General features: G+C 42.1%; 3 protein-coding genes across 4 annotated transcripts in view; 2 read left to right on the forward strand and 1 right to left on the reverse strand.

Moving 5' to 3' along the window:
* Window positions 1-1,226: 1,226 nt before the first annotated feature.
* Window positions 1,227-23,862, forward strand: part of RhoGEF64C (Rho guanine nucleotide exchange factor at 64C) — a 133,778-nt gene continuing 111,142 nt past the window's right edge. For both annotated transcript variants that reach the window (XM_070215444.1, XM_017158770.2), the window contains exon 1: window positions 1,227-1,851. The gene's annotated coding sequence lies outside the window, so the exon portion shown is untranslated. The remainder of the gene's footprint in view (window positions 1,852-23,862) is intronic.
* Window positions 2,845-3,757, reverse strand: LOC108068921 (uncharacterized). Its single transcript, XM_017158772.3, has one exon. The coding sequence runs from the start codon at window positions 3,449-3,451 to the stop codon at window positions 3,005-3,007; it is 447 nt and encodes a 148-aa protein (XP_017014261.2). The 5' UTR covers window positions 3,452-3,757; the 3' UTR covers window positions 2,845-3,004.
* Window positions 9,945-10,479, forward strand: LOC108068924 (uncharacterized). The gene has a single exon (XM_017158776.3). The coding sequence runs from the start codon at window positions 10,141-10,143 to the stop codon at window positions 10,447-10,449; it is 309 nt and encodes a 102-aa protein (XP_017014265.1). The 5' UTR covers window positions 9,945-10,140; the 3' UTR covers window positions 10,450-10,479.

Genomic DNA, 23,862 nt, shown 5'->3' on the forward strand with positions numbered 1-23,862 from the left:
TGAAAGTTACAATCAGGTTTTCCCATAATTACCCCATTTTTTCTAACCAAAATTCCATTTGCAAAATAAACATTTCAATTTGAGACGACTCACATTCTGCTTTTAAAACTATTTAACGTAGTTTTTCTATTAATCAGTTACTATTTACAGCTTGTTCAAAATTAATTAAATTAGCGATTTGATTAAAGTATTGATTAAGAAATAAATTTATGTGACTCTCGGAGCCACCTAGTTGTATACTTAATATTTTTAATCACAAAATAAATAATTAAAAATAAGTAAATATTAAATGATCTCCATTGTTAATAAGAGTTTGAAAAATATGTTTTTTACATTTTTAAATTAAATTTTTATTTAAGTTTTTAATTATCAGATATTGTTATTTTATTCAATGATTAACAGAGTCTAAATGGTGCTATGTTAAATCATTGCAAATATTATAAAACAAAATTTTGTAGAGAATTATTTAGTTGCTCCAAAGTAATTAGCACTGTTAACATTAGCCTGTAAAAACAATTATTACATTTTCCCTCTGTGTACGAAAAGCGAGGCATTAAGTAGCGAACCGTTAAGAAGTCATTCGAAGTTGGTTAGACCGAAAAACCCGAAGCATCGTCTCTAAGCCGAGTGAGCGAGCCAGCACTAGGTGGTAATTTCTGGAGTAAACAGAGCGAATTCAGAGCTAAACTAAAGCCAAAGACAACAACTTCAAGTGAGAGCAGTAAGCAGTGAGAGCTATGATCGTAATTGCGCTGGGCTAGAGAGTAAAAGTCTTTGAGCAAACGAGAGCGGCGAGTAGCGAAAGTTAAAGCCGAATTGGAGAGAGAAAAAGATTAAGCGATCTGGAGAAGATCAAGAAATAACACCCGAAAAACACACAGAAATCTTCCGGCTAAGTGTGTCATCAAAAAATCGATCATTTTGTGTCTCTTTCGCTCCCTCAAGTTCCCTCAGTTCAACGCACAATGCAGAAAACAGTTATTATGGGACAATAAATCAATGGCAACAACCGACTACAGATTCTAAGCCCGAAAAAAATATGAGAAAAACAAAACGAGGAAAAACGAAAGACTCAGGCAACGAACTTGCGATCTTCGGAGACGCGAAGAATCGTGAGATCTCTTTCTACAGAGAGCGCGGCTCTCTTTCGAACTCAGAGCGGCGGGCTTTTCGAACTCCAAGCTGTCCGGCAGCTGAAAACTTTTTGGTCATTCGTCAGTGAACCGTCGTGCAGCTCGAAACGCGACGCGATCAGTTGGATATATCTGCTATATATGATCCAACAAAATCTATAAACACGATTCTTCTTCGCCGAAGAACGAACGTTTTGTGTGTGTGTAAGTGTGGTTGAGTGCGGTGTGCGTGTTACCATTTGCATTTTGGCTTTTTTAGCTTAAAGCAGCTAAAAACTCGACTCGCTTTTCGTTCCATTTCGCCGCGTTGCAACGATTGCATTTCTCGGGCTTTTCGTTTTTTGGATCGGCTTTCGTTATATTTTTGGTTGCTTTGGAGGGGCCTTAAAATAGCCTTTGCCGTAATTATACTGGGCTGGATGGCCGCAAGAAAACGTGTTTGTGTCTAAACTACAGTTACAACCAGAGCAACCAGCTGCATTTCACTCGAAAAGTGTTTGCCGAAAAATAATAGAAAAAGAAATAAATAGAAAAAAAAGAGAAAAAGTGTTCGATAAAGAAAGGAAAACGTCACTTGGTGTGTTCGGGTTCTTCTTCTATTTGTTCGCCCAGTTAACATTGTGCTCATAATTTATTGTACCCAGCGATATGCAAATAGAAAGCAACAAATTTGTACAGCAAGTGGAATATTTCAACGTTTAATTTGGAACCCAAAAAGGTAAAGCAAATGCATTCTAATAAACGAGATGAGAAAATGAGAAATAATACCCACAAACTATTGATAATATCCCCCGAAAACGAGCATAAAGCTAATGAGGCGAATTGTGAAAACGTCAGAACCGATCTGAACTTGATTTGGTTAATATATTCATTAGTATACATTTCTCCAGATGACGATTTGCATATCGGTTGTCGTCGTCGCAGGTTCATAACTTCTGTTTTGGTTAACGAAGAAAGCTTCGGTTAGATCATCAGGTCACGTTTTTTTTCCCCGAATAGATCGATGTTCCTTCTTTTTCTGCGAGCCCCCAAATAACACTTGATGCACGATTGAACTTTAAACCGCATTCTTGCCTGGTTTTCTTGTTGCTTTGGCTCTCTCAGTCGGACGCATCTATCACAGATCGGTGAGTGGTGGCCAATTTTCAATGGATCGAAGTCGCTGCTTCGTGGGAACTCTTGACTCTTGAGCCCGATAGTTCGGGGCCTGGCATTTCGCGGCACACATTTTAGCCCTGGCTAGCTAGCCATAGCAAAAACGGAGCCAAAAACAGGCTTACAGAACAGGAATTTCCACTCCTACAACCAAAGCGCCGACAATTGACATTTTTGTGTAATTGCCAGTTTTATTTCTGTGATTTTGGTTTCGAATTTTCAGGGGATTATTGCTTTTTAATCGTGAATTCCTGGGGTTCAAAGTGATTAGCGATTGAGTTTTAGTAAAATTAAGTCAAGCTTAAAAAAGTGGTTTTGTAAAAATATTGTCTGATAATTAGAAACAATTAATCAGTTTTTTGACATAAATCCTAATCTATTTAATCAGAAATGAATATTTTTAAAGGTATTTGAAAGGTTTTGAAGCATTTTTTCATTGCGTTTCTAAGAGATTATAATAATTAGGATATATTACTCGATTTGCACTTTTAAAAATAGCAAATAGCACATAAGATCACAAAAAATTAATTTTCCCCAACTTTTTCAGCCCAAAAAGTACATGAAGAAGAGTTGATATATTTTTCAAATTTGTGTATTATATTTTTTATGTTTTTGTTTATATACAATATCATGTTCATGATTTTTAATCGTCAACAATTAAGGTAAAATTTCGTGCTTAGCTAAGGAATTTAAGGTTGCAATGGAATAAGTTGGACTTAGACAAAGATCTCTGGCCCGAAGATGTCCATCCTGGGTGGCTTGCCGGAGGTGGAGGATCGGGGTTTCGGTTTCGGTGGAGTACTTGGCGCCTTGACAATGGGTGGAGTATTTTCCTTGGTGTTCGCTGCACTATTTTTACTGCCATTCGCGGAGGAGGAGGATGAGGATCGTTTGCGTCGCATGTTCTTCAGTTGATCACGCAGCTGCTCCTTGTAGACCAACTCCCGCTTGCAGGCCTTCAGATCCTCCATGCTGCAGTGCTTCATGTGGCGGATGGTGCGATTTACCAGGCCATCGATTATGTGGATCTTGGTGCGGGACAGCCGCGTGGGTTCCGCATGACGGCGGGTCAGTTCGCTCTGGTACTGGAAAAGCAGATAGCCCACGCTCGGACGAGCTCCGCGTCGGTGGTTGACGTTGTTGCTATTACGTTGGCTTTCCATTTCCAGATATTATATCTTTCTTGAGGTTGAGACTGAAATATCAGAGTAACTCGAGTGACAGAGCGAGCTGTGACTGCTTGGCAGCTTGAGCCGTGAATGATGTCCTGTTGCTCTCGGCCAGGATTATTTATATCTGGGGCGCTTAGCTACCTGTTGACCCACCGAACCACCGACACTGACCTGCTGACTTGTGTCCGCCGCGTAATTACCTGAAGTGCTTCGGTAAAACCAGAGATCCTTTCCTCCCACCTTTTGATCCCTTGAAAATGTTGCTAGATGTTTGACATCCCAGGCCAAAGTTACTGTACCTCTTTTCTGCACCCACACGTGTGGGTGGCTTTGAGTCATGTTTGTGGGTTGCGCGGCATTTGGCCGGATGGAAAATGTTTATGGCTTGACCTTTTGCTTAAAGACGGTTTCAGCTGAGCCGCCACTGGCCACTGAATAAATATGGGGATAAGGCGAAGATTATACGGTGACTAAGTGTCTGCGGATTGTGATCAATCGTTTTGAGCCATGATTAACTAGAGAACAACACTTGACGATGGAAAATTTGTCAATGAAAATATGGTTTTAAAATAATATTTATTTTTGAATGGAATAAATTATTTGGGAAAATCCGAATATAAATATTTAAATAAATAGATATGTATTTACGTTTTAATTTTGATGATGAGGTGTATTTATAAATGTAATTTTTAAGTGAAATAAATTAATTCAAAATAATTTAGGACAAAACTAGATATATTTAAATAAATACATTTGCATTTTTTTTATTTTCATTTTACTGGAGCGAAATATTTATTACTATAGTTTTAAAATAGTTTACAAAAATATATGGTATACTCCTTTATTAAACTACTCCGCTTATCAACCTTCTATTAAAAATAAATATGAATGAACTTTTACATTTTTAAAACATTCTCAAATTAATATTTAATTCTTTCGCAATAAGGATATTTACAACTCTTGAGGAAATTTAAATTTTATTGCTTGGCTTCTCCTTAGCATCTTAAGCATTACTTTCAAGTTAAACCATTCCTGAAAAATGTTTACCCCAAGCCTACTGCAACTAAGTAAATTCCCTCAACTCTCGGCAAATGAAAAACATTTATATTTAATGAGTTGCCATGAAGTGATAAATATAATCCCAAAGTGGCACTCGTCCACTCGTTCTCCTCCTTTTTTCTGCCTTCTGCCCAAACAGCTCACGACTGAAGGACTGCGTGTTAAATATTTATTTACACCCAAAAAAAAAATCGACTGAAATCGCCCTTGGTTTTAGAAAATCGCCTATGAATTTGCTTTACTGGCGATTTTGTCTAAATTAAAGAAAGTAGGTTTTTAAAATCAAAGACGTTTTTTCTAAAAATCAAAAAAAATATACTGCACTTTAGAAATATTTTGTTAGAAAGTAAAATTATTATTTCTTAGAATTTAGAAATAAAGGTTTTCTAAAAAATAGAAATATGTTTTTTTTTAAATATGGACAAATATTTTTTAAATAACAAAAAAAAATTCTCAAATTTAGAAAATACAAAAATCTATTTTCGGGCTTCGGAATTATACCCGGTTGTTTCTTGTTGCTCTTTTTTTTCGTTCTTGTTTGACACCTTATATGAATTTCCTTTAATTGAGCACTTGGGCGGTTTCAAATTGGAACTGTAATAATAACTGAAATGAGTGTTACAAATTAAAACCCAATAACTTACTATTTTGAGAAAAACATCTTGGTCGCCGCACGCGGGATTCGAACCGCTAACCGCTCGCGCCTCACAGTTTGCAGTCAAGCACTCTACTAGCTACGCCACGGAAGCATCACGTGAGGCGCTGTACAAAGTCTATTCACATTTTGTTCTCCTATTTTTACTCAAATTGATCTGGCTTTCTTCTGGTTATTCCTTTTAGTTGATCATTTAATTTTACTTTTAAATATTTATTGATTAATATTAATATTTTTATATTTATTATGGTTCAATAGTAACAGTAATTGAATGTTTCAAATTTGAAAAACTTAAACATCATTTTTATCAAAATATAACTATTCATGAGCTAAAAAAATGCAATACATTTTTTTTATTAATATGTAACTATTAGTGTTAAAAAAAAACAAAAAGACACCACGAGTTTTTCGTCTCGACGTGGGTTTGAACTCACTCTTGCAGCCGCAAGCTTGAATAACATATGCACGCACGCACGCGTTACACCCCTAGGCTACCAATCCCGGAAATTTTCTTCGATTAATAGCGATTTTTTCTTAGGCTAAAAAAACTTTTCTAAAAAGTGTATAAGAAGGGAAATCGATCAAATACGGTTAAATTTTTTATTTTCTAGAAAAATATTTCTTAATATCACACATTTTTTTCTAAATGTTAGGAAAATTTTCAAAAAAATTTTCTGTTATTAGAAAAACAATATTTCTATTATGTAGAAATATTTATAATTTTGATGGCAATTTTTTTTTAGTTTTAGAAAAGTTCAGTCTTTTTTTTCTAAAATCAATGGCGATTTTAACCCTCAAAAAAAGAAAGGAAGATTAGAAAAATAAACCTTATAATTTAGAAAAAAATTGATTTTTCTGTATTTCAGAAAATGTTTCCTAAAAAAACTTGTTCAATTCAGAATTTTTTTGAAGATTAGAAAAGTTTTCTGAAGATTAGAAAATTTTTCCTCTTTATAGAATACTTTTTTTAAGCCCAGAAAATTTTTATTTTTCTATATTTAAGAAAAAATAATTTTTTGGGTGTATGAACGAATGTCTGCGACCTTGGCTTGACCCCCGCTCCTCTCCTGTTCGCCATAAAAGCGATTTAATGTGGGTTGGTTAGATGATTTTAAAAATGCTTTTCATGTAATTGTAATTTCACTTAACGTAATTGACACGCGGTGGCCCCCGCTCTAAAAAACGCACCGAATCAAGTTAATTTCAACTTAATTACGACCAAAGGAAAGTGAAAGAAAATTCCCTTAGCCATTATATTGTCTTTGAGCTTATCGAACTCGAAATTCTTTTAAAGGGAAAATTTATTGAGCTGCATTAAGTCGGGAATAATAATGGTAATAACAATAACAACAATGACCAGTGAAAGTTGCTTCGCATTTTATGGTAATTCTTTTTTGGTGGTAAATAAATGATGATTCAAGGGCCATTTGGGTGCTAAATGCAAGGCCCTCGAGGTGCTGAGCTGCGATGCGCCATGATTACGATGATGATGATTGTCTCGTCTGGTTTAATATACGATGGAATATATGCCTCGACACGCACAGACTTGGTGCCCCAGCCATCAGACATCAGATCGAATCGAAATCCAAATCCATTTCGTAGACCAGTTCATTGAGCGCGTTGAATTGGAAGCTGTCGGCGAGCTGTCAAAAGCAGTTGGTCAAAATGCCTGCTAACCTGCTAGCCCGCATTGGCCTTTTTAGCCAGCCCCTGGGCCACCGTTATGACCTTAGCCTACCTATAAATCTACCTGCTGATTACCTTACCTTAGCTCCTAACCGAAAAATGAGCAATGTCATAAAACGCTGATGCTGCACATTTGCTTAATCCGGCGCGTGGTCTTTCCCAAAGTTCTTAATCCGGTTTCGAAAATCCTTTTGTTTTCGCTACATTTCAGCTACTAAGTGCAATTATAAAAGGATTATGCCATCTTTTGACCTGAGAGGCAGGAACCCTCGACCCACCGAGCATCCACTTTCATTATGAATTACCTGGAAGTAGTTAAGTTTGTTGCAAAAAGTCTTTCGGGTCTTTCGGGAACTGCAGTTATGCTAATGATCCACATTTACATACGCATCTCGTGTGTCCCATGCACACACATGTTTAAATTGCTGGTACTTTACGTTGATGTCACTCAGGTGCCTTACTTGGAAATGGTTTTTAAAATTCTTTTAGAGGTTCTACGCTGGAGGTTCCACGTTGAGGTTCCCCCAAGAATTCTGTGGAATGGTCGGTGGTCGGTGAAAGGTTTACTTTGGGCTAAATGCAATGTACAAATACAAGTTCTTGGGAATAATTCTTAGAATTTATGGGAATGCAACGCTGGAAATGCGGTGGGAAAAAGCTATTACAAAGGCAGAACAGAATTTTCTTTATTGTGATAAAATATCTCAAACATCTTGTTAGCACACATTTTTTAGATAGTTTAATAGTTTTGTCCCCTGTTAATGTTATATACTCGTACATGGGCGGTTCTTTTACAAACCGAACACCTTTTATTGGCTCACATTTTTGATTTGCCTGAAACTTTTTTTACACGTACTATTCGGAAAATAAGTAAACACGTGTATCAGGATTTAACCGAAAAAAAAATATTTTCCTAGTTAGAATTTTTTTAAGTGTGCCAAAAATTGTCAAATTTGAAAAAGTACCCTCTCATTGAAAATCTGTATCTCCGGTTATATGAATCCAATTGACTTCATGTCTTTTGCATTAATTCCTCTAAAACCTCTCCTTTCAAAATAAAATTTCTTAAAAAAATTTTTTTTTAATTTCTTAAAAATAAAAACAAATTAAGATTTAAAAAAAATTTTTAACTATTGCCCCCACAAAAAAAAAATTTTTTTTTTATTTTAATACTTGCGCCATATTGTTAGTTACAATCGGTTTTTGTAAAAAGTTGGAGCCACTTTTAGTTTTTAAAATATCGAATTTGTTTTAGCAAGGCCTCGGCTTTTTTCTATGAAAAAACGTCACAGCAAGTAGATCTACTCTCTCACTCTTATCGGATCCTAATGGAATTTATGTTTTCTCATTGTTTACTAGTCCTTTAACAATTGTTAATGATTAAAAGTTAAGTTTTAAGTTTTTTGACAATTTCTGAATGACAAAAAGTAAAAAGTCATTTTTTAATCAATTAAAAACTTACAACTATTTATTTAACCGTCTATTTAATAAACAATAATTTTAAATTTATTTTATTTATTATTTTTTTATATTATGTAATTTATTAAACATTTTTAAATATTTATTTTTAAATTAAAAAAAAAAATTAATAAAATTTTATAATTTTTTATTTTTATTAAATACATTTTTTTAAAAACTTAAAAAAAAATATTTAAAAATGTTTAATAAATTACATAATATAAAAAAATAATAAATAAAATAAATTTAAAATTATTGTTTATTAAATAGACGGTTAAATAAATAGTTGTAAGTTTTTAATTGATTAAAAAATGACTTTTTACTTTTTGTCATTCAGAAATTGTCAAAAAACTTAAAACTTAACTTTTAATCATTAACAATTGTTAAAGGACTAGTAAACAATGAGAAAACATAAATTCCATTAGGATCCGATAAGAGTGAGAGAGTAGATCTACTTGCTGTGACGTTTTTTCATAGAAAAAAGCCGAGGCCTTGCTAAAACAAATTCGATATTTTAAAAACTAAAAGTGGCTCCAACTTTTTACAAAAACCGATTGTAACTAACAATATGGCGCAAGTCTTAATATAAAAAATAAAATTTTTTTTTGTGGGGGCAATAGTTAAAAAATTTTTTTAAATCTTAATTTGTTTTTATTTTTAAGAAATTAAAAAAAAAAATTTTTAAGAAATTTTATTTTGAAAGGAGAGGTTTTAGAGGAATTAATGCAAAAGACATGAAGTCAATTGGATTCATATAACCGGAGATACAGATTTTCAATGAGAGGGTACTTTTTCAAATTTGACAATTTTTGGCACACTTAAAAAAATTATAACTAGGAAAATAATTTTTTTTCGGTTAAATCCTGATACACGTGTTTACTTATTTTCCGAATAGTACGTGTAAAAAAAGTTTCAGGAAAATCAAAAATGTGAAATTTTTTTTTTGGCCAAATCTGTTTGGTTTGTAAAAGAACGGCCCACATACAAAATTATGTACATGGCAATGGTAAACCATTTTGGGTTTGTATTATTTAACGAATTTTGTATGCCTGTTATAATAATGCGAATATATATTTCATGTAGTTCCTTATAACAACATATTTATTTTCCTTCTGTGTTTTTTAGTTCTTTCTATGGTTTCCCCTTTATTTATGTATTATTTAACTAAGAAGTTATTTTATGCTTGATTTTATATATTTATTTTATATATTTTATTATTATATAATTTGATAAAATAGTGAATTTATTAATATTTATATTGAAATATTAATTGTATCTTTTTCACTTACTTCGTTATATCCACATATATATTTTCATTAATGAAACACAGTTCTAGAAATTCCGCCATCTGTTCGGCTACTTAAATCCCTTCCTCTAAACTCTAATCCAGATCCAGAATATTCTGTACAGTTTTCCAAACAAGCTCGTGCGAGATGCACAACTGTATTTTCCCCTATTTAATCCTGGAATCACTTTTACTTACCCTTTCCCTTTCCTTTCCCTTGACATTAAGTGTAATAATGTCTGGTCAACCGAGAGCGAAGGCTTAAGATCCAAAATGGGGATTAGGAGGGATTAGGTAATGAAATATTTTGGCACAAATATTTACTGGGGGAGACAAGCAGAAGCACTTGACCTGTTATGACCTGACCCAAAGTGACCTGTTTGGTCTGTCAGGTAGAACCAGGTAACAAATAGAAGGTTCAGTTAGATATATAAGAACCGCAACTAAGATTGTGAGGTTATCACTCGGCGACGAGAAGTCAAGGCGACAAGTTGTCTGTACTTTCACCCAAAAAATCGTTATAAAAAATCTCGAACAATGGAGAACGAAAGGATGCTGAAGCCCACTGTCACCTATCATCTGTTCTTGTACCGTGTGGAGTTGGCCCGTCGAAATGCCCGGCAGCTGCGGCTTTCCCGCACCAAGATCGAGATCACCGACGAGCTCATCTCGAATACGGTGCGCAATCTGAAGACGTGCAGCATGGACGACCTGAAGGCGGTCAACCGGGAGCTTCTGTTCAAGCGGAAACTGCGGAGCAACGTGTCCAAGCTGAAAAAGGAGGCCAAGCGGCAGCAGCGACGCGAGGAGAAGGAGAATCAACTGGAATCGACAAAACAGGATTAGTGGCGAATCAATCAGACCGCTTTGATTTATTGTATATATAGCTTGTGTAAATAAATACTTTTGATAAGACTTTTGCATTGAAAACGCTTTTGAAACTTGTTCGATTTAATGGTCCCAGGGAGGAGGCGAAAAAAACTGGTAGCTGATTCAGCTCGCCGCGGCTTAGAGCTTCTCGTTTGCATTGAACTGTGGGTGCACTGGGAAAAATATATTCAAAAATACTTCAGAGTTAAAATACAAATTTTAAAATTGTATTTTTTACATTTTTTCTTTAATGTTTTTGAAGAAAAAAATTTGTAATTCATGGATTTTAATGAATAATAATTTTAATTTAAAGCCACAGATCGAAAATAATTTAAGTTTGCCTTTGAATTGAATATTTATATATGCTAAAATTAGCTACATGTAACCAGGACACACTTTGGTTTATATATTACTATCAAAGAACTTGCTTTCTAAATTTCTTTATATTTTTAAACATTTTCTCTCCGTGTAAAAATTAACGGCAAAAGCCAAGCAAAGTCACCAGAGATCCGCTCGAAAAAAGACCTCTGACAAGACCGCTGACCCAAACCAGTTGGAAACTTTATGATCGCTGCTTTTGTTATTTCTTCTTGACTTCTTTTTTTCCCTTTTTTGTTTTTGCCAAACCAACTTAATTAGAAATTGCAAATGCAATTAACGCAAAAGCAAACGGCCAAATGCCAATGTTTTAATAAAATTTTAATTCGATATATATACATGTGTGTTGAGATATACAAAGATTGGCTGACACTGAGCGAACGCGATGGAAACCAAACAAAACTGGTTCGTTGCATAAATTAACGAAAAGGCAGCGGCAACAAAGTCAAAGAGTTAGGAAGTTGGCAAGGGGGCGGTGTGGGAGGTGTAGCAGTAAAATGAGAAGAAACAAAAAGTTAGCAACTTGCTAAAAGTCAGCGAAATAAATAAAAATCAGCCAACGTTAACAGACGTTTGGCTGAAACAGTTTTGTCTTTGTTTCGGCTTCCTTTTCCACCACCAAAGTCCAAGAGAGCTCTAGCAAATTTATTTCGTGACATTGTTCAATTTATGTGTGAGTCCGCAGAGCTCCTCGACAATGTTTTGTAATAAAACAAGCCCAGTTCATAGATCGCAACAGATGTCGCTGTTTTCGAGTTGCTGGCGCCAGCAACTCTCGAAATAATTGCGGCGATCATTCTTGCTTTTAATCCCATAAATCATAAGCTGTATAAAAGTTTTACTGGTGTTTTTTATGGTCAAGAAATCTTTTTAAAACCGCATCAGATTTTAACTGCCCACTTATTTATATATTTTTAAAAAGGTCATAACGAACTGCTACTATATTATTATATACAATGTTTTTTATTACAATATTTTATGTCTTTGCTTTAACCTCTGTTCAAAAGTCAGAGTCTGAAGTTATTTATGTTTATTAACAAGAATATTTTGTAATGTATCAAGATTTTAAAATTAATATTGTAAGGATGTTTTCTCGGCCGGGGTACAAATCTCAGTCGTATCCAAGAGTCCTTTACAAGAAATTTGTAAATCACCGAAACACCGGACTAGGGGTTTCCGTTCCACAGATGAACGGGTAGTTTTGAAGGAGTCTTCGCCGAAGAGCTTTATCCGCGTCGAGGAAAACGCAGACGACGTTGGTTGCGTAGAGCCCTATTCCCTGAGGGACCTTCGAGCAATGCCGAGCCGGGAGCGTATCTTGCGGGCGTCGGCGGTGAAAAATCCGCCGAGCTGGACCTTCGGGCGAGGCCGAGCCGGGAGGAATGCTTCGCGGGCGTAGAGTACCGCGTCTTGAGTCGGGACAAGAAATCCACCGGGCTGGACCTTCGGGCGAGGCCGAGCCGGGAGAGATATTTCGCGGGGTCTTGTGGCAGGGCAGGAAATCCGCCGGGCTGGACCTTCGGGCGAGGCCGAGCCGGGAAGGATACTGGGGTAGTATGTTGGGTAGTAAGAGGACGAGAAGGTTAGGCTCAGTCGACCGGCCGGGACGGGTGTCCGCGTGCGAGCCTTGCAACCCTACGGCGGGGATAGGGAAGCTAGGGTTGTGGATAAGGCGGGACGGGAGTCCACGCACAAATCCCAAAACTACGGAAAAGGCGGGACGGGGGGTCCGCGCGCAAATCCCAAACTACGGAAAGAGCGGGAAAACTATGATAACGGATAAGGCGGGACGGGAGTCCACGCGCAAAACCCGAAACTACGGAAAGGGCGGGACGGAAGTCCACGCACGAATCCCAAAACTACCGAAAAGGCGAGAGGACTAGGAAAACGGATATGGCGGGACGGGGGTCCGCGCGCAGATCCCAAAACTACGGGAAAGGTGAGGAAAACTACCGAAAAGGCGAGAGGACTAGGAAAACGGATATGGCGGGACGGGGGTCCGCGCGCAAATCCCAAAACTACGGGAAAGGTGAGGAAAACTACCGAACCGAATGGGAGAAGTCCACATTCAGGTCCAGTGGTGCTACGATAATGTTTTACCCCGAACAGGAATAAGACTACTGTGCCGAACGGGAGGGGTGTCCGCGTTCGGGCTCAAAACGGCAATTAAAATGAGGTTAGGAAAGGAAAAACACGTGGTCGAGATGTGCGATCATATATTCTTTACCGTTTATTCAAATTACCCTCACTTGAGTCCGCTACACCGCTTTGACCACATGTGATCCTAGTCGTACTAACCTCGACAGGTCCTTCTCTTATACAATCCTTCTTGCGATCACCCGCGAAACACTGAGTAGAGCCTCGCTACCTCGAACTGTCGGAACACACGCGATTAGAAATCCGGGAACGTTCGCGTTAGGCGTCTGAGCTGGCCTATCCCGCGATCCTCTGCCTGCGAAGGGAAAAAGTCCGGAGCACACGTCTTGCCCGTTCCGCGATCCCGAGAGAAGAGAGCCTTTTCCTGTGTGCCCCTCTCCCTTTTCCCTTTTTCCCGCTTTCGGGATTTCTAGTATTTTTCTACTTTAGTATCCTAGGTTGGGATTTCTAGTATGTGGGGTGTCTTGGCTAAATATCGGTTGGCGTTGCCACCCTGGAACCTGAATTTGTCTTGGCTAAATATCGGTTGGCGTTGCCACCCGGGAACCTAGTTATAACTTATTACTATTTATTTAACGTAATTCATGGAATTTCTCTTAAAAACTAATAACAAATTGACTTCATGGTATCTCTCTTAAATACTATGATAGGGGTAATTGTGGCGGACACCCTCTAGGTGGGTCCGTCACACCCCCCCCTTCCTTCCCGCGGCGCGATGTAGAGGCGTCCGTCGCTCTTGATAGTGACGGTGCACCTATAGGCGCCCGTTCCGGCGGCTATTCGCACTCGACGTATTGATATAACCCTACCTTCCGACCTTCCTACCTAACGGTGTAGCTAACAAAGGACTCATTAATCTTAACCTATTACAAGCATGGATCTTAAAGTTATTCCGTGGTTCCAGACGCTTACCGTGCCGGGCTATTTGGCCCGGTGGTGCTGTCCTCAATCGGGTCGGCGGTGTCCGCCGCGTAGTAGGGTTTAAGCTGCGATATATTGGCGATCCGTCGCCGTCGATCTCCCGAGCGCTGCAGTCGTACCAGATTCGGAGAGGTGAACTTCACGACGGTGTAGGGGCCGTCATACTTAGGAGCAAGTTTGGCGGCGAATCCCTCAGCCGCTTTCGATAAGGGGTGTTGTCGCAACCATACCTGACTCCCGAGCGTAGGTCTCCATTCGCGCCTCCGAAGGTTATAGTGCCTTGCCTGCTCTAGAGACGCACGTTGAAGGTTTGACCGTACGATGTCGAAGATTCCTTGAAGATGCGACGCCTTGTCTTCGGGGTCCGCATGCACGGCCGCCGATCCAGGAGTGAGTTCGTCGTACAGCATCGCAGGCAGGCGTAGCTCCCGTCCCTGAGTGAGGAATGCTGGAGTAAACCCCGTCGAGTCCGACACACTACTGTTGATTGCGAGGGAAATCTCCGGCAGCATATTATCCCAAGAGCTTTGGTCGTCCTCCGACAGCTGAGATATCAGCGTCTTCACAGTACGATTAGTTCTTTCGGTAGGATTCTCCTGGGGACAATACGGGGCCGTGTACTGGATCTCCACGCCGAGCTTGGTGAAATAGTCTTTTAGGGCCCGACTTGTAAACTGTGTCCCATTGTCGCACACGAACTTCCGGGGGATGCCCACCCGTCCGAGTATGCGTTCTCGAAACGCTTTCTGCACCACCGCAGCGGTGGCCTTCCGGGTCGGGATCAACTCTACCCATTTGGAGAACACGTCGTGGAAAACCAAGAGCATAGAGTTCCCTTGTTTTGATCGGGGAAGTGGGCCTACAAAGTCAGCGCAGAGAATGTCGAAGGGTTCGCTCACGACCCGAGTTAACATTCTTCCGGCGGCCTTGGTCTGAATGGTCTTAAATTTCTGGCAAGACTCGCAGCGCCGCACGTGGTGTTTGGCGTCGCGGTACATGCCGGGCCAGAAATATCTCTGGGACAGTCGGGTGATCGTCTTTCGGACCCCCAAGTGTCCTGCGGTTGGGGAATCATGACACTCGTATAAGACACGGGCTCTCTGGGAAGAGGGCACACAGAGTTTCCACGGGAAGTAGTCCTCGTCGTCGGCTCTGTGACCCATATTCCTATAGAGTTGGCCGTTCTCGAGTGTATAATCGGCGAACTTCTCGGGCTCGTCGCGTACTTTCTCTTTCATCTTCCTAGTCCATTCGCACTGGCCCTCGATCTCCACCGCACCCTGAAGTACGTCCCTGGGCTGTCGCGAGAGAGCATCGGCCACGACATTCAACTTCCCTCGTCGGTAGCGCACGTCGAATTGAAACTGTTGCAATTCCAAGGCCCAGCGCGCTATTCGGCCGGAAGGGCTCTCAATAGAGTTTAACCATTTGAGGGCCAAATGGTCAGTAACGACCTCGAATCGGTAGCCCTCCAGGTAACAGCGCATCTTCCTGATAGCCCAGATGATGGCCAGACACTCTTTCTCGGTCGTCGTGTAGTTATGTTCCGCGGGAGTTAGTCGACGGCTGGCGTACGCGATTACCTTCTCTTGGCCCTCGATGTCCTGAGACAACACCGCTCCCAAGCCGACGTCACTCGCGTCTGTTTGCAAGACGAACTTTTGGTCGAAATCCGGACAACCCAACACGGGGGCGGTGGTCAGGCATCTTCTAATTTCTTCCAAGGCGGTTTGCTGTTCCGGTCCCCATGTCCACTTCCGACCTTTCTTCAGTAGCGCGGTAACTGGTTGTACGATGGTCGCGAAGTTAGGAACGAACCTTCGGTACCAGGATGCCATCCCGATCCATTGACGAAGTTCCTTCAGGTTGGTGGGTGTCTTCAACCCATTAATCGCAGACACCTTCTCAGGATCCGTCTGAACCCCTTCGCCGCTAATCACGTGTCCGAGGTAAACCAATTTCTGCTTGAAAAAGGTGCACTTTTTCGGATTAATCCTCAAATTGGCTGCCCGGAGTCTGCGAAAGACTTCGGCGAGATTTGCGAAGTGTTGCTCCTCCGTAGCGCTAATGACGATAATGTCGTCTAAGTACGCGAAAGCGACCGGCTCCATCTCCGCCCCGATAACGCTATCCAGAGCGCGTTGGAACGTGGCACTGGCGGAGTGTAACCCGAAGGGCATTACCTTCCATTGGTACAATCCCCGGCCCGGGACAGTGAAGGCCGTGTACTGACGACTATCCCGAGCCATGGGAATTTGCCAATAGCCGTTTTTCAAATCCAACGTGGAGATGTACCGGGCGTGACGCAACTTCTCCAGGATATGATTGATTCTCGGGACCGGGTAGGCGTCGGGCACCGAGTGTGCGTTCAACTGCCGATAGTCGACGCACATGCGCCAGTCGCCAGCCTTCTTCTTCACCAATACGATCGGTGCGCTGTGCGGGCTCCTGGACGGCTCGATGGCTCCCGCGCGGAGCAGCTCCTCGACTTGGGTATCGATGACGTGTTGCATCGCCGGGTTCCGTGGGTAATACCTTTGCTTCAGGGGTTTGTCGTCGCGCATGACGATACGGTGTTCAGCGACGTGGGATACCCCATGGAGACTCTCGAACAAAGCTAATTCTCGGTCGACGAAGCCTTGTTGCCTCGGACTTAAAGGCGCTAACCGTCGCTCTTCGTCGTGCCCCTCCACATCCGTTCTAGTGGGTGTCCTGGCGTCGTTTGGTGTGGTCACGGCCCGTTCCGGCGTAGGGTCGGGAACCTCCACTTCCCCTTGTCTAGCAGTCCCCAATTGGACTCCAGACTCGACAAAGCGCACCGCTTTTCCTCTTCGTCCGGCAGTCCCCGATTGGACTTCAGACGCAACAGGGTGTAGCGCTTCTTGTCGTTCGTCCCCCCGTGGCAAGAGTACCGGGAGTAACAACGGATCTCCTACTTCTCGGGGTTCGGGGCGCAAATCGAGGGTGGCTTGCCCGCATCGTACGTGCGTTCCTGCCGCTCTGAGGAAGTCCATCCCAAGTATCACCCGATCCAACATGGTAGGCATCACCAACATGGGTAAGAGCACCGTGGTTCCGGCCAATGTGACCGGAGTTCGCCACAACTTCGTCACATCCAGACATGACCGGTCGGCCAATGCTATTCTAGTGACGACATCCTGAACCTCGCCTGCGCGGGCGACCATGTTTGTGAAGCTTTCACTGGCGAAACTCCTCGACGCCCCGGTATCAACGGTGGCGTCCACCCATTTTCCTCCGACTTCCACCGCTGCCGTGATGAGCCCACCGTGTATCCTTAACGGGGGTCTGGTTGGGGTCGGGCCGTTGCTTCGCCCGTCTCCGCCGCACCCGAGTTCCGGCGGAGACGTCCTCCGTTTCCCGAAGCATTCCGGCGGCAGCACTCTATGGTTAGCACTCCTACCCGGCCACAATCCCAACAGAAGTCGCGGCGTGGGTTGGGGCAGTCTCGACGGAAGTGTCCGATCTCACCGCAGCGGCCGCAGGCCCTCTGCAAGTCTACTCGCGAGGTTCCTTGCCCGATCATCCGGTGAGTCGCGTGCCCTGTCGGTGCAATAGGCTCCGAGTTTCGAAAGGGGTTTGGTGACCGTCGAATTCGCGATCCCTCGTCGTACCCGCTCGCCCCTCCTGGGGTTCCGCTTCGGGTCGACTCGAGTTGCTTGACGCTCTCATACTCGGTCGCCATGTGGGTCAGCTGCTTTATCGTCGCGAACTCGTTGCGCTTAATGTACAGCCGGTACTCTGGGGCCATGTTTTCGTATGCTCTGTATAACTCTTCTTCCTCTCGGTATCCGGCCTGCTGCATCTTTGTCCTAAGCTCGATCAAGTATGTCTTGAAAGGCTCCCCTTTCCTCTGTACGCGAGTCCGAATCTCGTCCTCTAATCTTTCGAAATACCGGGGGGGAAGGAAGAAATCCAGGAATTCCTTCCGGAAAGTTCCCCACGAAGAAGACTGTAGGTGGCTAGTGCGGAACCACCGCGCCGCTGGGCCCTCCAAGATTTCGGACATAGCCCGGGGGATCTCTTCCGGGTTTATCCTATACGTCATCATTTTTTCCTCGAGAGCGGCGATAAGCGTCAATGGATCCGAACTACCATCGAATCGCAGGTTCCACTTGCACATCTTCTCCGGGAGCAAGCGCTGAGTGGGGGTCGCATCGCTCCGTACCTCCTGTAGGCTCGTGGTCGAGCGAACGTCTACTGGCGGCATCTGGCCAGCTGGTGTCATCCCTGGATGTACCCCACGAGGACGGGCTGGGGCCTCGATCGGCGTGACGCCGGAACCGGTGGGGACACGGAGGGACTCCGTAAATTTCCCCATCTCGTCGTTTTTCCCCGTTGGGGATGGGCTCGGGGCCCGGCTGCTATACTGCTCCTGCAACTGGGTTAGTCGGTCCCACACCCGTTGTGGGAAGGATCCTGAGCTGACCAGGTTGGCGAAAGCCTTCCTGGCCTCTTCGACGGTGCCATCAGCTTTAAAGCCGAACTCAACGGCGAGGGAGTTGAGTTCGTCTTTCCGGCGAGCATAAATCCAGCGGACTCCTACACCAGGGTTTTTAATAAAATCGGCTTCTTCGTACTCACCATCCGATCCCTTAGGAGTACTCATCGTTTTATCTTCCAGGGCAGATTCCCTTTTAATTGCTTCGATTTCTTCCCGTCGTCGGGTAGAGCAGTCGTCGCGTCTCAGCTTTCCGGGTGACTCTTCTTTTCCAGTGGGTCTTTAGGCCACTTAGGTGAATCCCTAGCTAGTCTCGGTGTCCCTGCTCGGGCGCCACTTGTAAGGATGTTTTCTCGGCCGGGGTACAAATCTCAGTCGTATCCAAGAGTCCTTTACAAGAAATTTGTAAATCACCGAAACACCGGACTAGGGGTTTCCGTTCCACAGATGAACGGGTAGTTTTGAAGGAGTCTTCGCCGAAGAGCTTTATCCGCGTCGAGGAAAACGCAGACGACGTTGGTTGCGTAGAGCCCTATTCCCTGAGGGACCTTCGAGCAATGCCGAGCCGGGAGCGTATCTTGCGGGCGTCGGCGGTGAAAAATCCGCCGAGCTGGACCTTCGGGCGAGGCCGAGCCGGGAGGAATGCTTCGCGGGCGTAGAGTACCGCGTCTTGAGTCGGGACAAGAAATCCACCGGGCTGGACCTTCGGGCGAGGCCGAGCCGGGAGAGATATTTCGCGGGGTCTTGTGGCAGGGCAGGAAATCCGCCGGGCTGGACCTTCGGGCGAGGCCGAGCCGGGAAGGATACTGGGGTAGTATGTTGGGTAGTAAGAGGACGAGAAGGTTAGGCTCAGTCGACCGGCCGGGACGGGTGTCCGCGTGCGAGCCTTGCAACCCTACGGCGGGGATAGGGAAGCTAGGGTTGTGGATAAGGCGGGACGGGAGTCCACGCACAAATCCCAAAACTACGGAAAAGGCGGGACGGGGGGTCCGCGCGCAAATCCCAAACTACGGAAAGAGCGGGAAAACTATGATAACGGATAAGGCGGGACGGGAGTCCACGCGCAAAACCCGAAACTACGGAAAGGGCGGGACGGAAGTCCACGCACGAATCCCAAAACTACCGAAAAGGCGAGAGGACTAGGAAAACGGATATGGCGGGACGGGGGTCCGCGCGCAGATCCCAAAACTACGGGAAAGGTGAGGAAAACTACCGAAAAGGCGAGAGGACTAGGAAAACGGATATGGCGGGACGGGGGTCCGCGCGCAAATCCCAAAACTACGGGAAAGGTGAGGAAAACTACCGAACCGAATGGGAGAAGTCCACATTCAGGTCCAGTGGTGCTACGATAATGTTTTACCCCGAACAGGAATAAGACTACTGTGCCGAACGGGAGGGGTGTCCGCGTTCGGGCTCAAAACGGCAATTAAAATGAGGTTAGGAAAGGAAAAACACGTGGTCGAGATGTGCGATCATATATTCTTTACCGTTTATTCAAATTACCCTCACTTGAGTCCGCTACACCGCTTTGACCACATGTGATCCTAGTCGTACTAACCTCGACAGGTCCTTCTCTTATACAATCCTTCTTGCGATCACCCGCGAAACACTGAGTAGAGCCTCGCTACCTCGAACTGTCGGAACACACGCGATTAGAAATCCGGGAACGTTCGCGTTAGGCGTCTGAGCTGGCCTATCCCGCGATCCTCTGCCTGCGAAGGGAAAAAGTCCGGAGCACACGTCTTGCCCGTTCCGCGATCCCGAGAGAAGAGAGCCTTTTCCTGTGTGCCCCTCTCCCTTTTCCCTTTTTCCCGCTTTCGGGATTTCTAGTATTTTTCTACTTTAGTATCCTAGGTTGGGATTTCTAGTATGTGGGGTGTCTTGGCTAAATATCGGTTGGCGTTGCCACCCTGGAACCTGAATTTGTCTTGGCTAAATATCGGTTGGCGTTGCCACCCGGGAACCTAGTTATAACTTATTACTATTTATTTAACGTAATTCATGGAATTTCTCTTAAAAACTAATAACAAATTGACTTCATGGTATCTCTCTTAAATACTATGATAGGGGTAATTGTGGCGGACACCCTCTAGGTGGGTCCGTCACAATATTTTTATTCAGTTGGAAAAACATTAATTCTATCAACTTAAGAAAACACTTAAAATCACTTCCAAATTCATAAAATACTATTTTTTCATTATTTTAATATTCATATTTTTATATTTTTAATAAGATGTCTAAAACTTTAATATTCCGACATAATTTATTTTAGAACCCAACTTTAATTCTACCCACTTTAAGAAAACTCCCCTTGATTTTCAGCAATATTTCATAATTCATCAAATACTCGAATTCAAGCAAATCAACAATTTTCATGCCTCTCTCTTTTGATTAGAATTCTCTTTCTCCGCCAATCACAAGTTGTTGGCTTCAATAATTCATTGTTTTTGCCGCCGTCACTGCTTTTGGCAACGATTATTGAAGGACAGGCGGGCTTAGAATCACGGACGACGGACAACAGACAACTTGAGGTTGCTGTTCTACTTGACAAATGGATTTCTGTGGCCTGACCCACGGCAACAAAAGCAACAAAATTCGCTGCGGCATAGGAAAATCATCAAATCACGACTTTGAGCTCTTTTGATTGACATGCACAAAAAAAGGAGCAAAAAGCGAGAGAACAAACATTAACAGCGGCAACAACTACCGCCGCCGTCTGATTGTTGTTCATAATTAAAGTCAGTCGGCCCGAGGCTGTTGGCAGTAAGAATCGCAAATTTCGCAATAATTCTTTGGCGTCACCAGAGTCGCCAGTCTCTCTCGAGGTGACAGAGAATGAATCTAACCGTTCGAGCTTTAACCACCAAGGAATTATCTCACACACATTGTACATAGGTGTGTGTATATATACCACATAACCAATACGCCCCGTTAGCCAGAGCGCTTATTAACGCATAATTAGCATACTTAGTGTGCCTCGAAGATTGCATCCCGCTGAGTAATTACTTCGATACCCTGCCTTAGTTTCGCTCGGATACAAGTGACATACTGTGATTATTGGGCACTGAAAAAGTACGGGTACTATTTTGCATATTTTGTGTATTTTTATTACCTTTTTTTCAAGCGAAAAAACATTGCATTTTATCTTAGAAAATTATAAATTTAAAATATTTCAATTTAGGATTTTTTTAAACAAAAAATGTATTAATTAAAAAATTAATTTTAAATATAAAAAAAAATCTTTTTTTTTAAAGTTTTTTAAATGGATGTAAGGATTTCTTAGATTTTTTCAACGTATTTTTTTCTATGCTAATATTGAAACAAATATTTTTTTAAGTGTGCTCATTTCAAGTTGAGCCTCATTTAGTGCCGCACTCTGTTACCATTGCCACGAACCAATTGACCAACCCACCAGGCCACTACCCCTCCCCTCAACTTGCCCCTCAATTTACCCCTCCACCATTTTGACCGCTCAGCTTGTACCGTTCACTTTGCGGGCATTTCAGTCGCCAACGCCAACAGTCGACAAAGGCAACACAACAACTACAAGAGCAACTAAGGCAACAATTGTCGCATTTGACATTTAGCTACAATTACTTTTTTCTTTTTTTTTTGTTTAGCCGTCTTTCGTTTTTGCTTATATTTGGCATGACTACCCCCTTTTTGCATTTCCATAGCGAAACTTGTTATAAATTTATAAAATATGCACACACTCTTTTTTTCCCCTCCAACTTTTGTTTTCAAGGTGTTGCGGTCAATTAAATTGCGACAAAAATGTTTTTTCCTCGTGCATAGAAAACGGAAAAAACAGCTGACATGACCAGAGATTCGCTGGGTTATTTTTAGAAAGTCGATCACGTTTATGTGCGGGGTAAATCGATTTTAGATTGTGCTTATATGGATATAAATAATGAATATTTTGACGAGAAGGGTTTTTTTTACAAACGAACCTCTGTTTAAATTAAATAGTTTTTCCAGAAATGTTTAGTTGAGAAATAAAAAAATTTATTTTTAAATAAGTACCTTTTAAAGTTTTTAAAATTTTGTTTTATTTTTCTTTTTTAATATTTTAAATCGCAAACAAAGCTCTGTTTAAATTATCCTTTTCTGTTGGCATTTCCTTTGTTTGCTGCAACTGAAGTCTGGCCGAAATAGGCAACCTGATGCCCCTGTGACTTGCATTGTGTCTCGAAGGTGTGGCCATTGCACTTTTTCACATCCAACGTTTATTCTGCGGTGGGCGTAATCACGAGGCCCACAAAACTGGAATCGGAATATTGTCTTGGCTGTGTATGGGCTCCAAAAATCGACCACCAGTGAGCCTTTCATAACTTTTGGCATTTACAATATTTAATCATATTTTCGTGAGGACCGTCAGAAATGTCGTTCGAGCGTAACTTATGGATACTTTGTGGGCCTGCATTTCCATCTGCATCTTTCTCTCGGCAATTTAACCGTTTTCATTTTTTATGCATGTGCATTGCATTTGTAGCTCATTTGCATTTGCGGTTGCTGGCGTCGTCATCCTTGTGCTGGGTGTCTGCCATGCAATTTGCTGAAGAAAAAAAATACCCACAAAAAAAAAGCAAGAAAAATATTCACAAAAATTGAACCGAACGACGAGTGCCAGGCGCCGAGCATTTGGCAGCATTAAATTTAATTTTATTAAAGAAAAAACTTTGCTCTCATATATGCATGTGTGTGGGAATTGCACAAATGACAACAGGCGCAAGTTGCTGCTGCTGTTGGTGTTGCTGCTGTTGATGTTGCTGCTGGTGGTGTTGCTGCTGCTGCTGTTGTCGCCACATGTTGTTGACGTGCATGTTGCCGCGGTCCGCCTTTTGTTTTATGGTCGGTTGTGAGGGTGTCTCGACGAACTTCGATAAAGTTTTCCGTTTTCCGTTCTCCAAACGAGATTGAAATTGTAACAATTACGTTTATATACGATTCGTATCTCGCCCTCTGCTCTTTTCAAACCAATGTTGCCGGTTGTCTTTTGTGGTCTTTAGCGCTTCAAGAATTCAAGAAGCAAGCCTTTCAATCCAGCATCTTAACCTGTTCGATGTTGTTGCATATTCATTTCGGTGCCCAAGGACATCGATGGCGAGAGTCATCATCATCAGTGGAACGGCAGATGAAGAGGATTCGTAGAAATACACGTAAAATAATATTATTTAAAAAAATTAATAAAAATATGATTTAAGAACATGGGAAAAACAATTTGTTATTTTTTAAAAATTATAATGAATAAACAGCAGAGGAATATTATTCGTTGATTTTGGGTTTAATTACTGAACAAAAGATTATTGTAAATCAGCATAAAGCTCCTTATTATTATTAAAAAACTTGTTGAAAACAACAAAATATTAATTGTGCATAAATAATAAATTTTTTTCTCTGTATTGTCAGAAGAAGAAGCTGCTATATCGAAATACTTCTCATCATCATTTGCATATGTTACACTTTATTTATTG

The sequence above is a fragment of the Drosophila takahashii genome, chromosome 3L (genome assembly GCF_030179915.1).
Source record: "Drosophila takahashii strain IR98-3 E-12201 chromosome 3L, DtakHiC1v2, whole genome shotgun sequence".
Classification (NCBI taxonomy): Eukaryota; Metazoa; Arthropoda; class Insecta; order Diptera; family Drosophilidae; genus Drosophila; species Drosophila takahashii.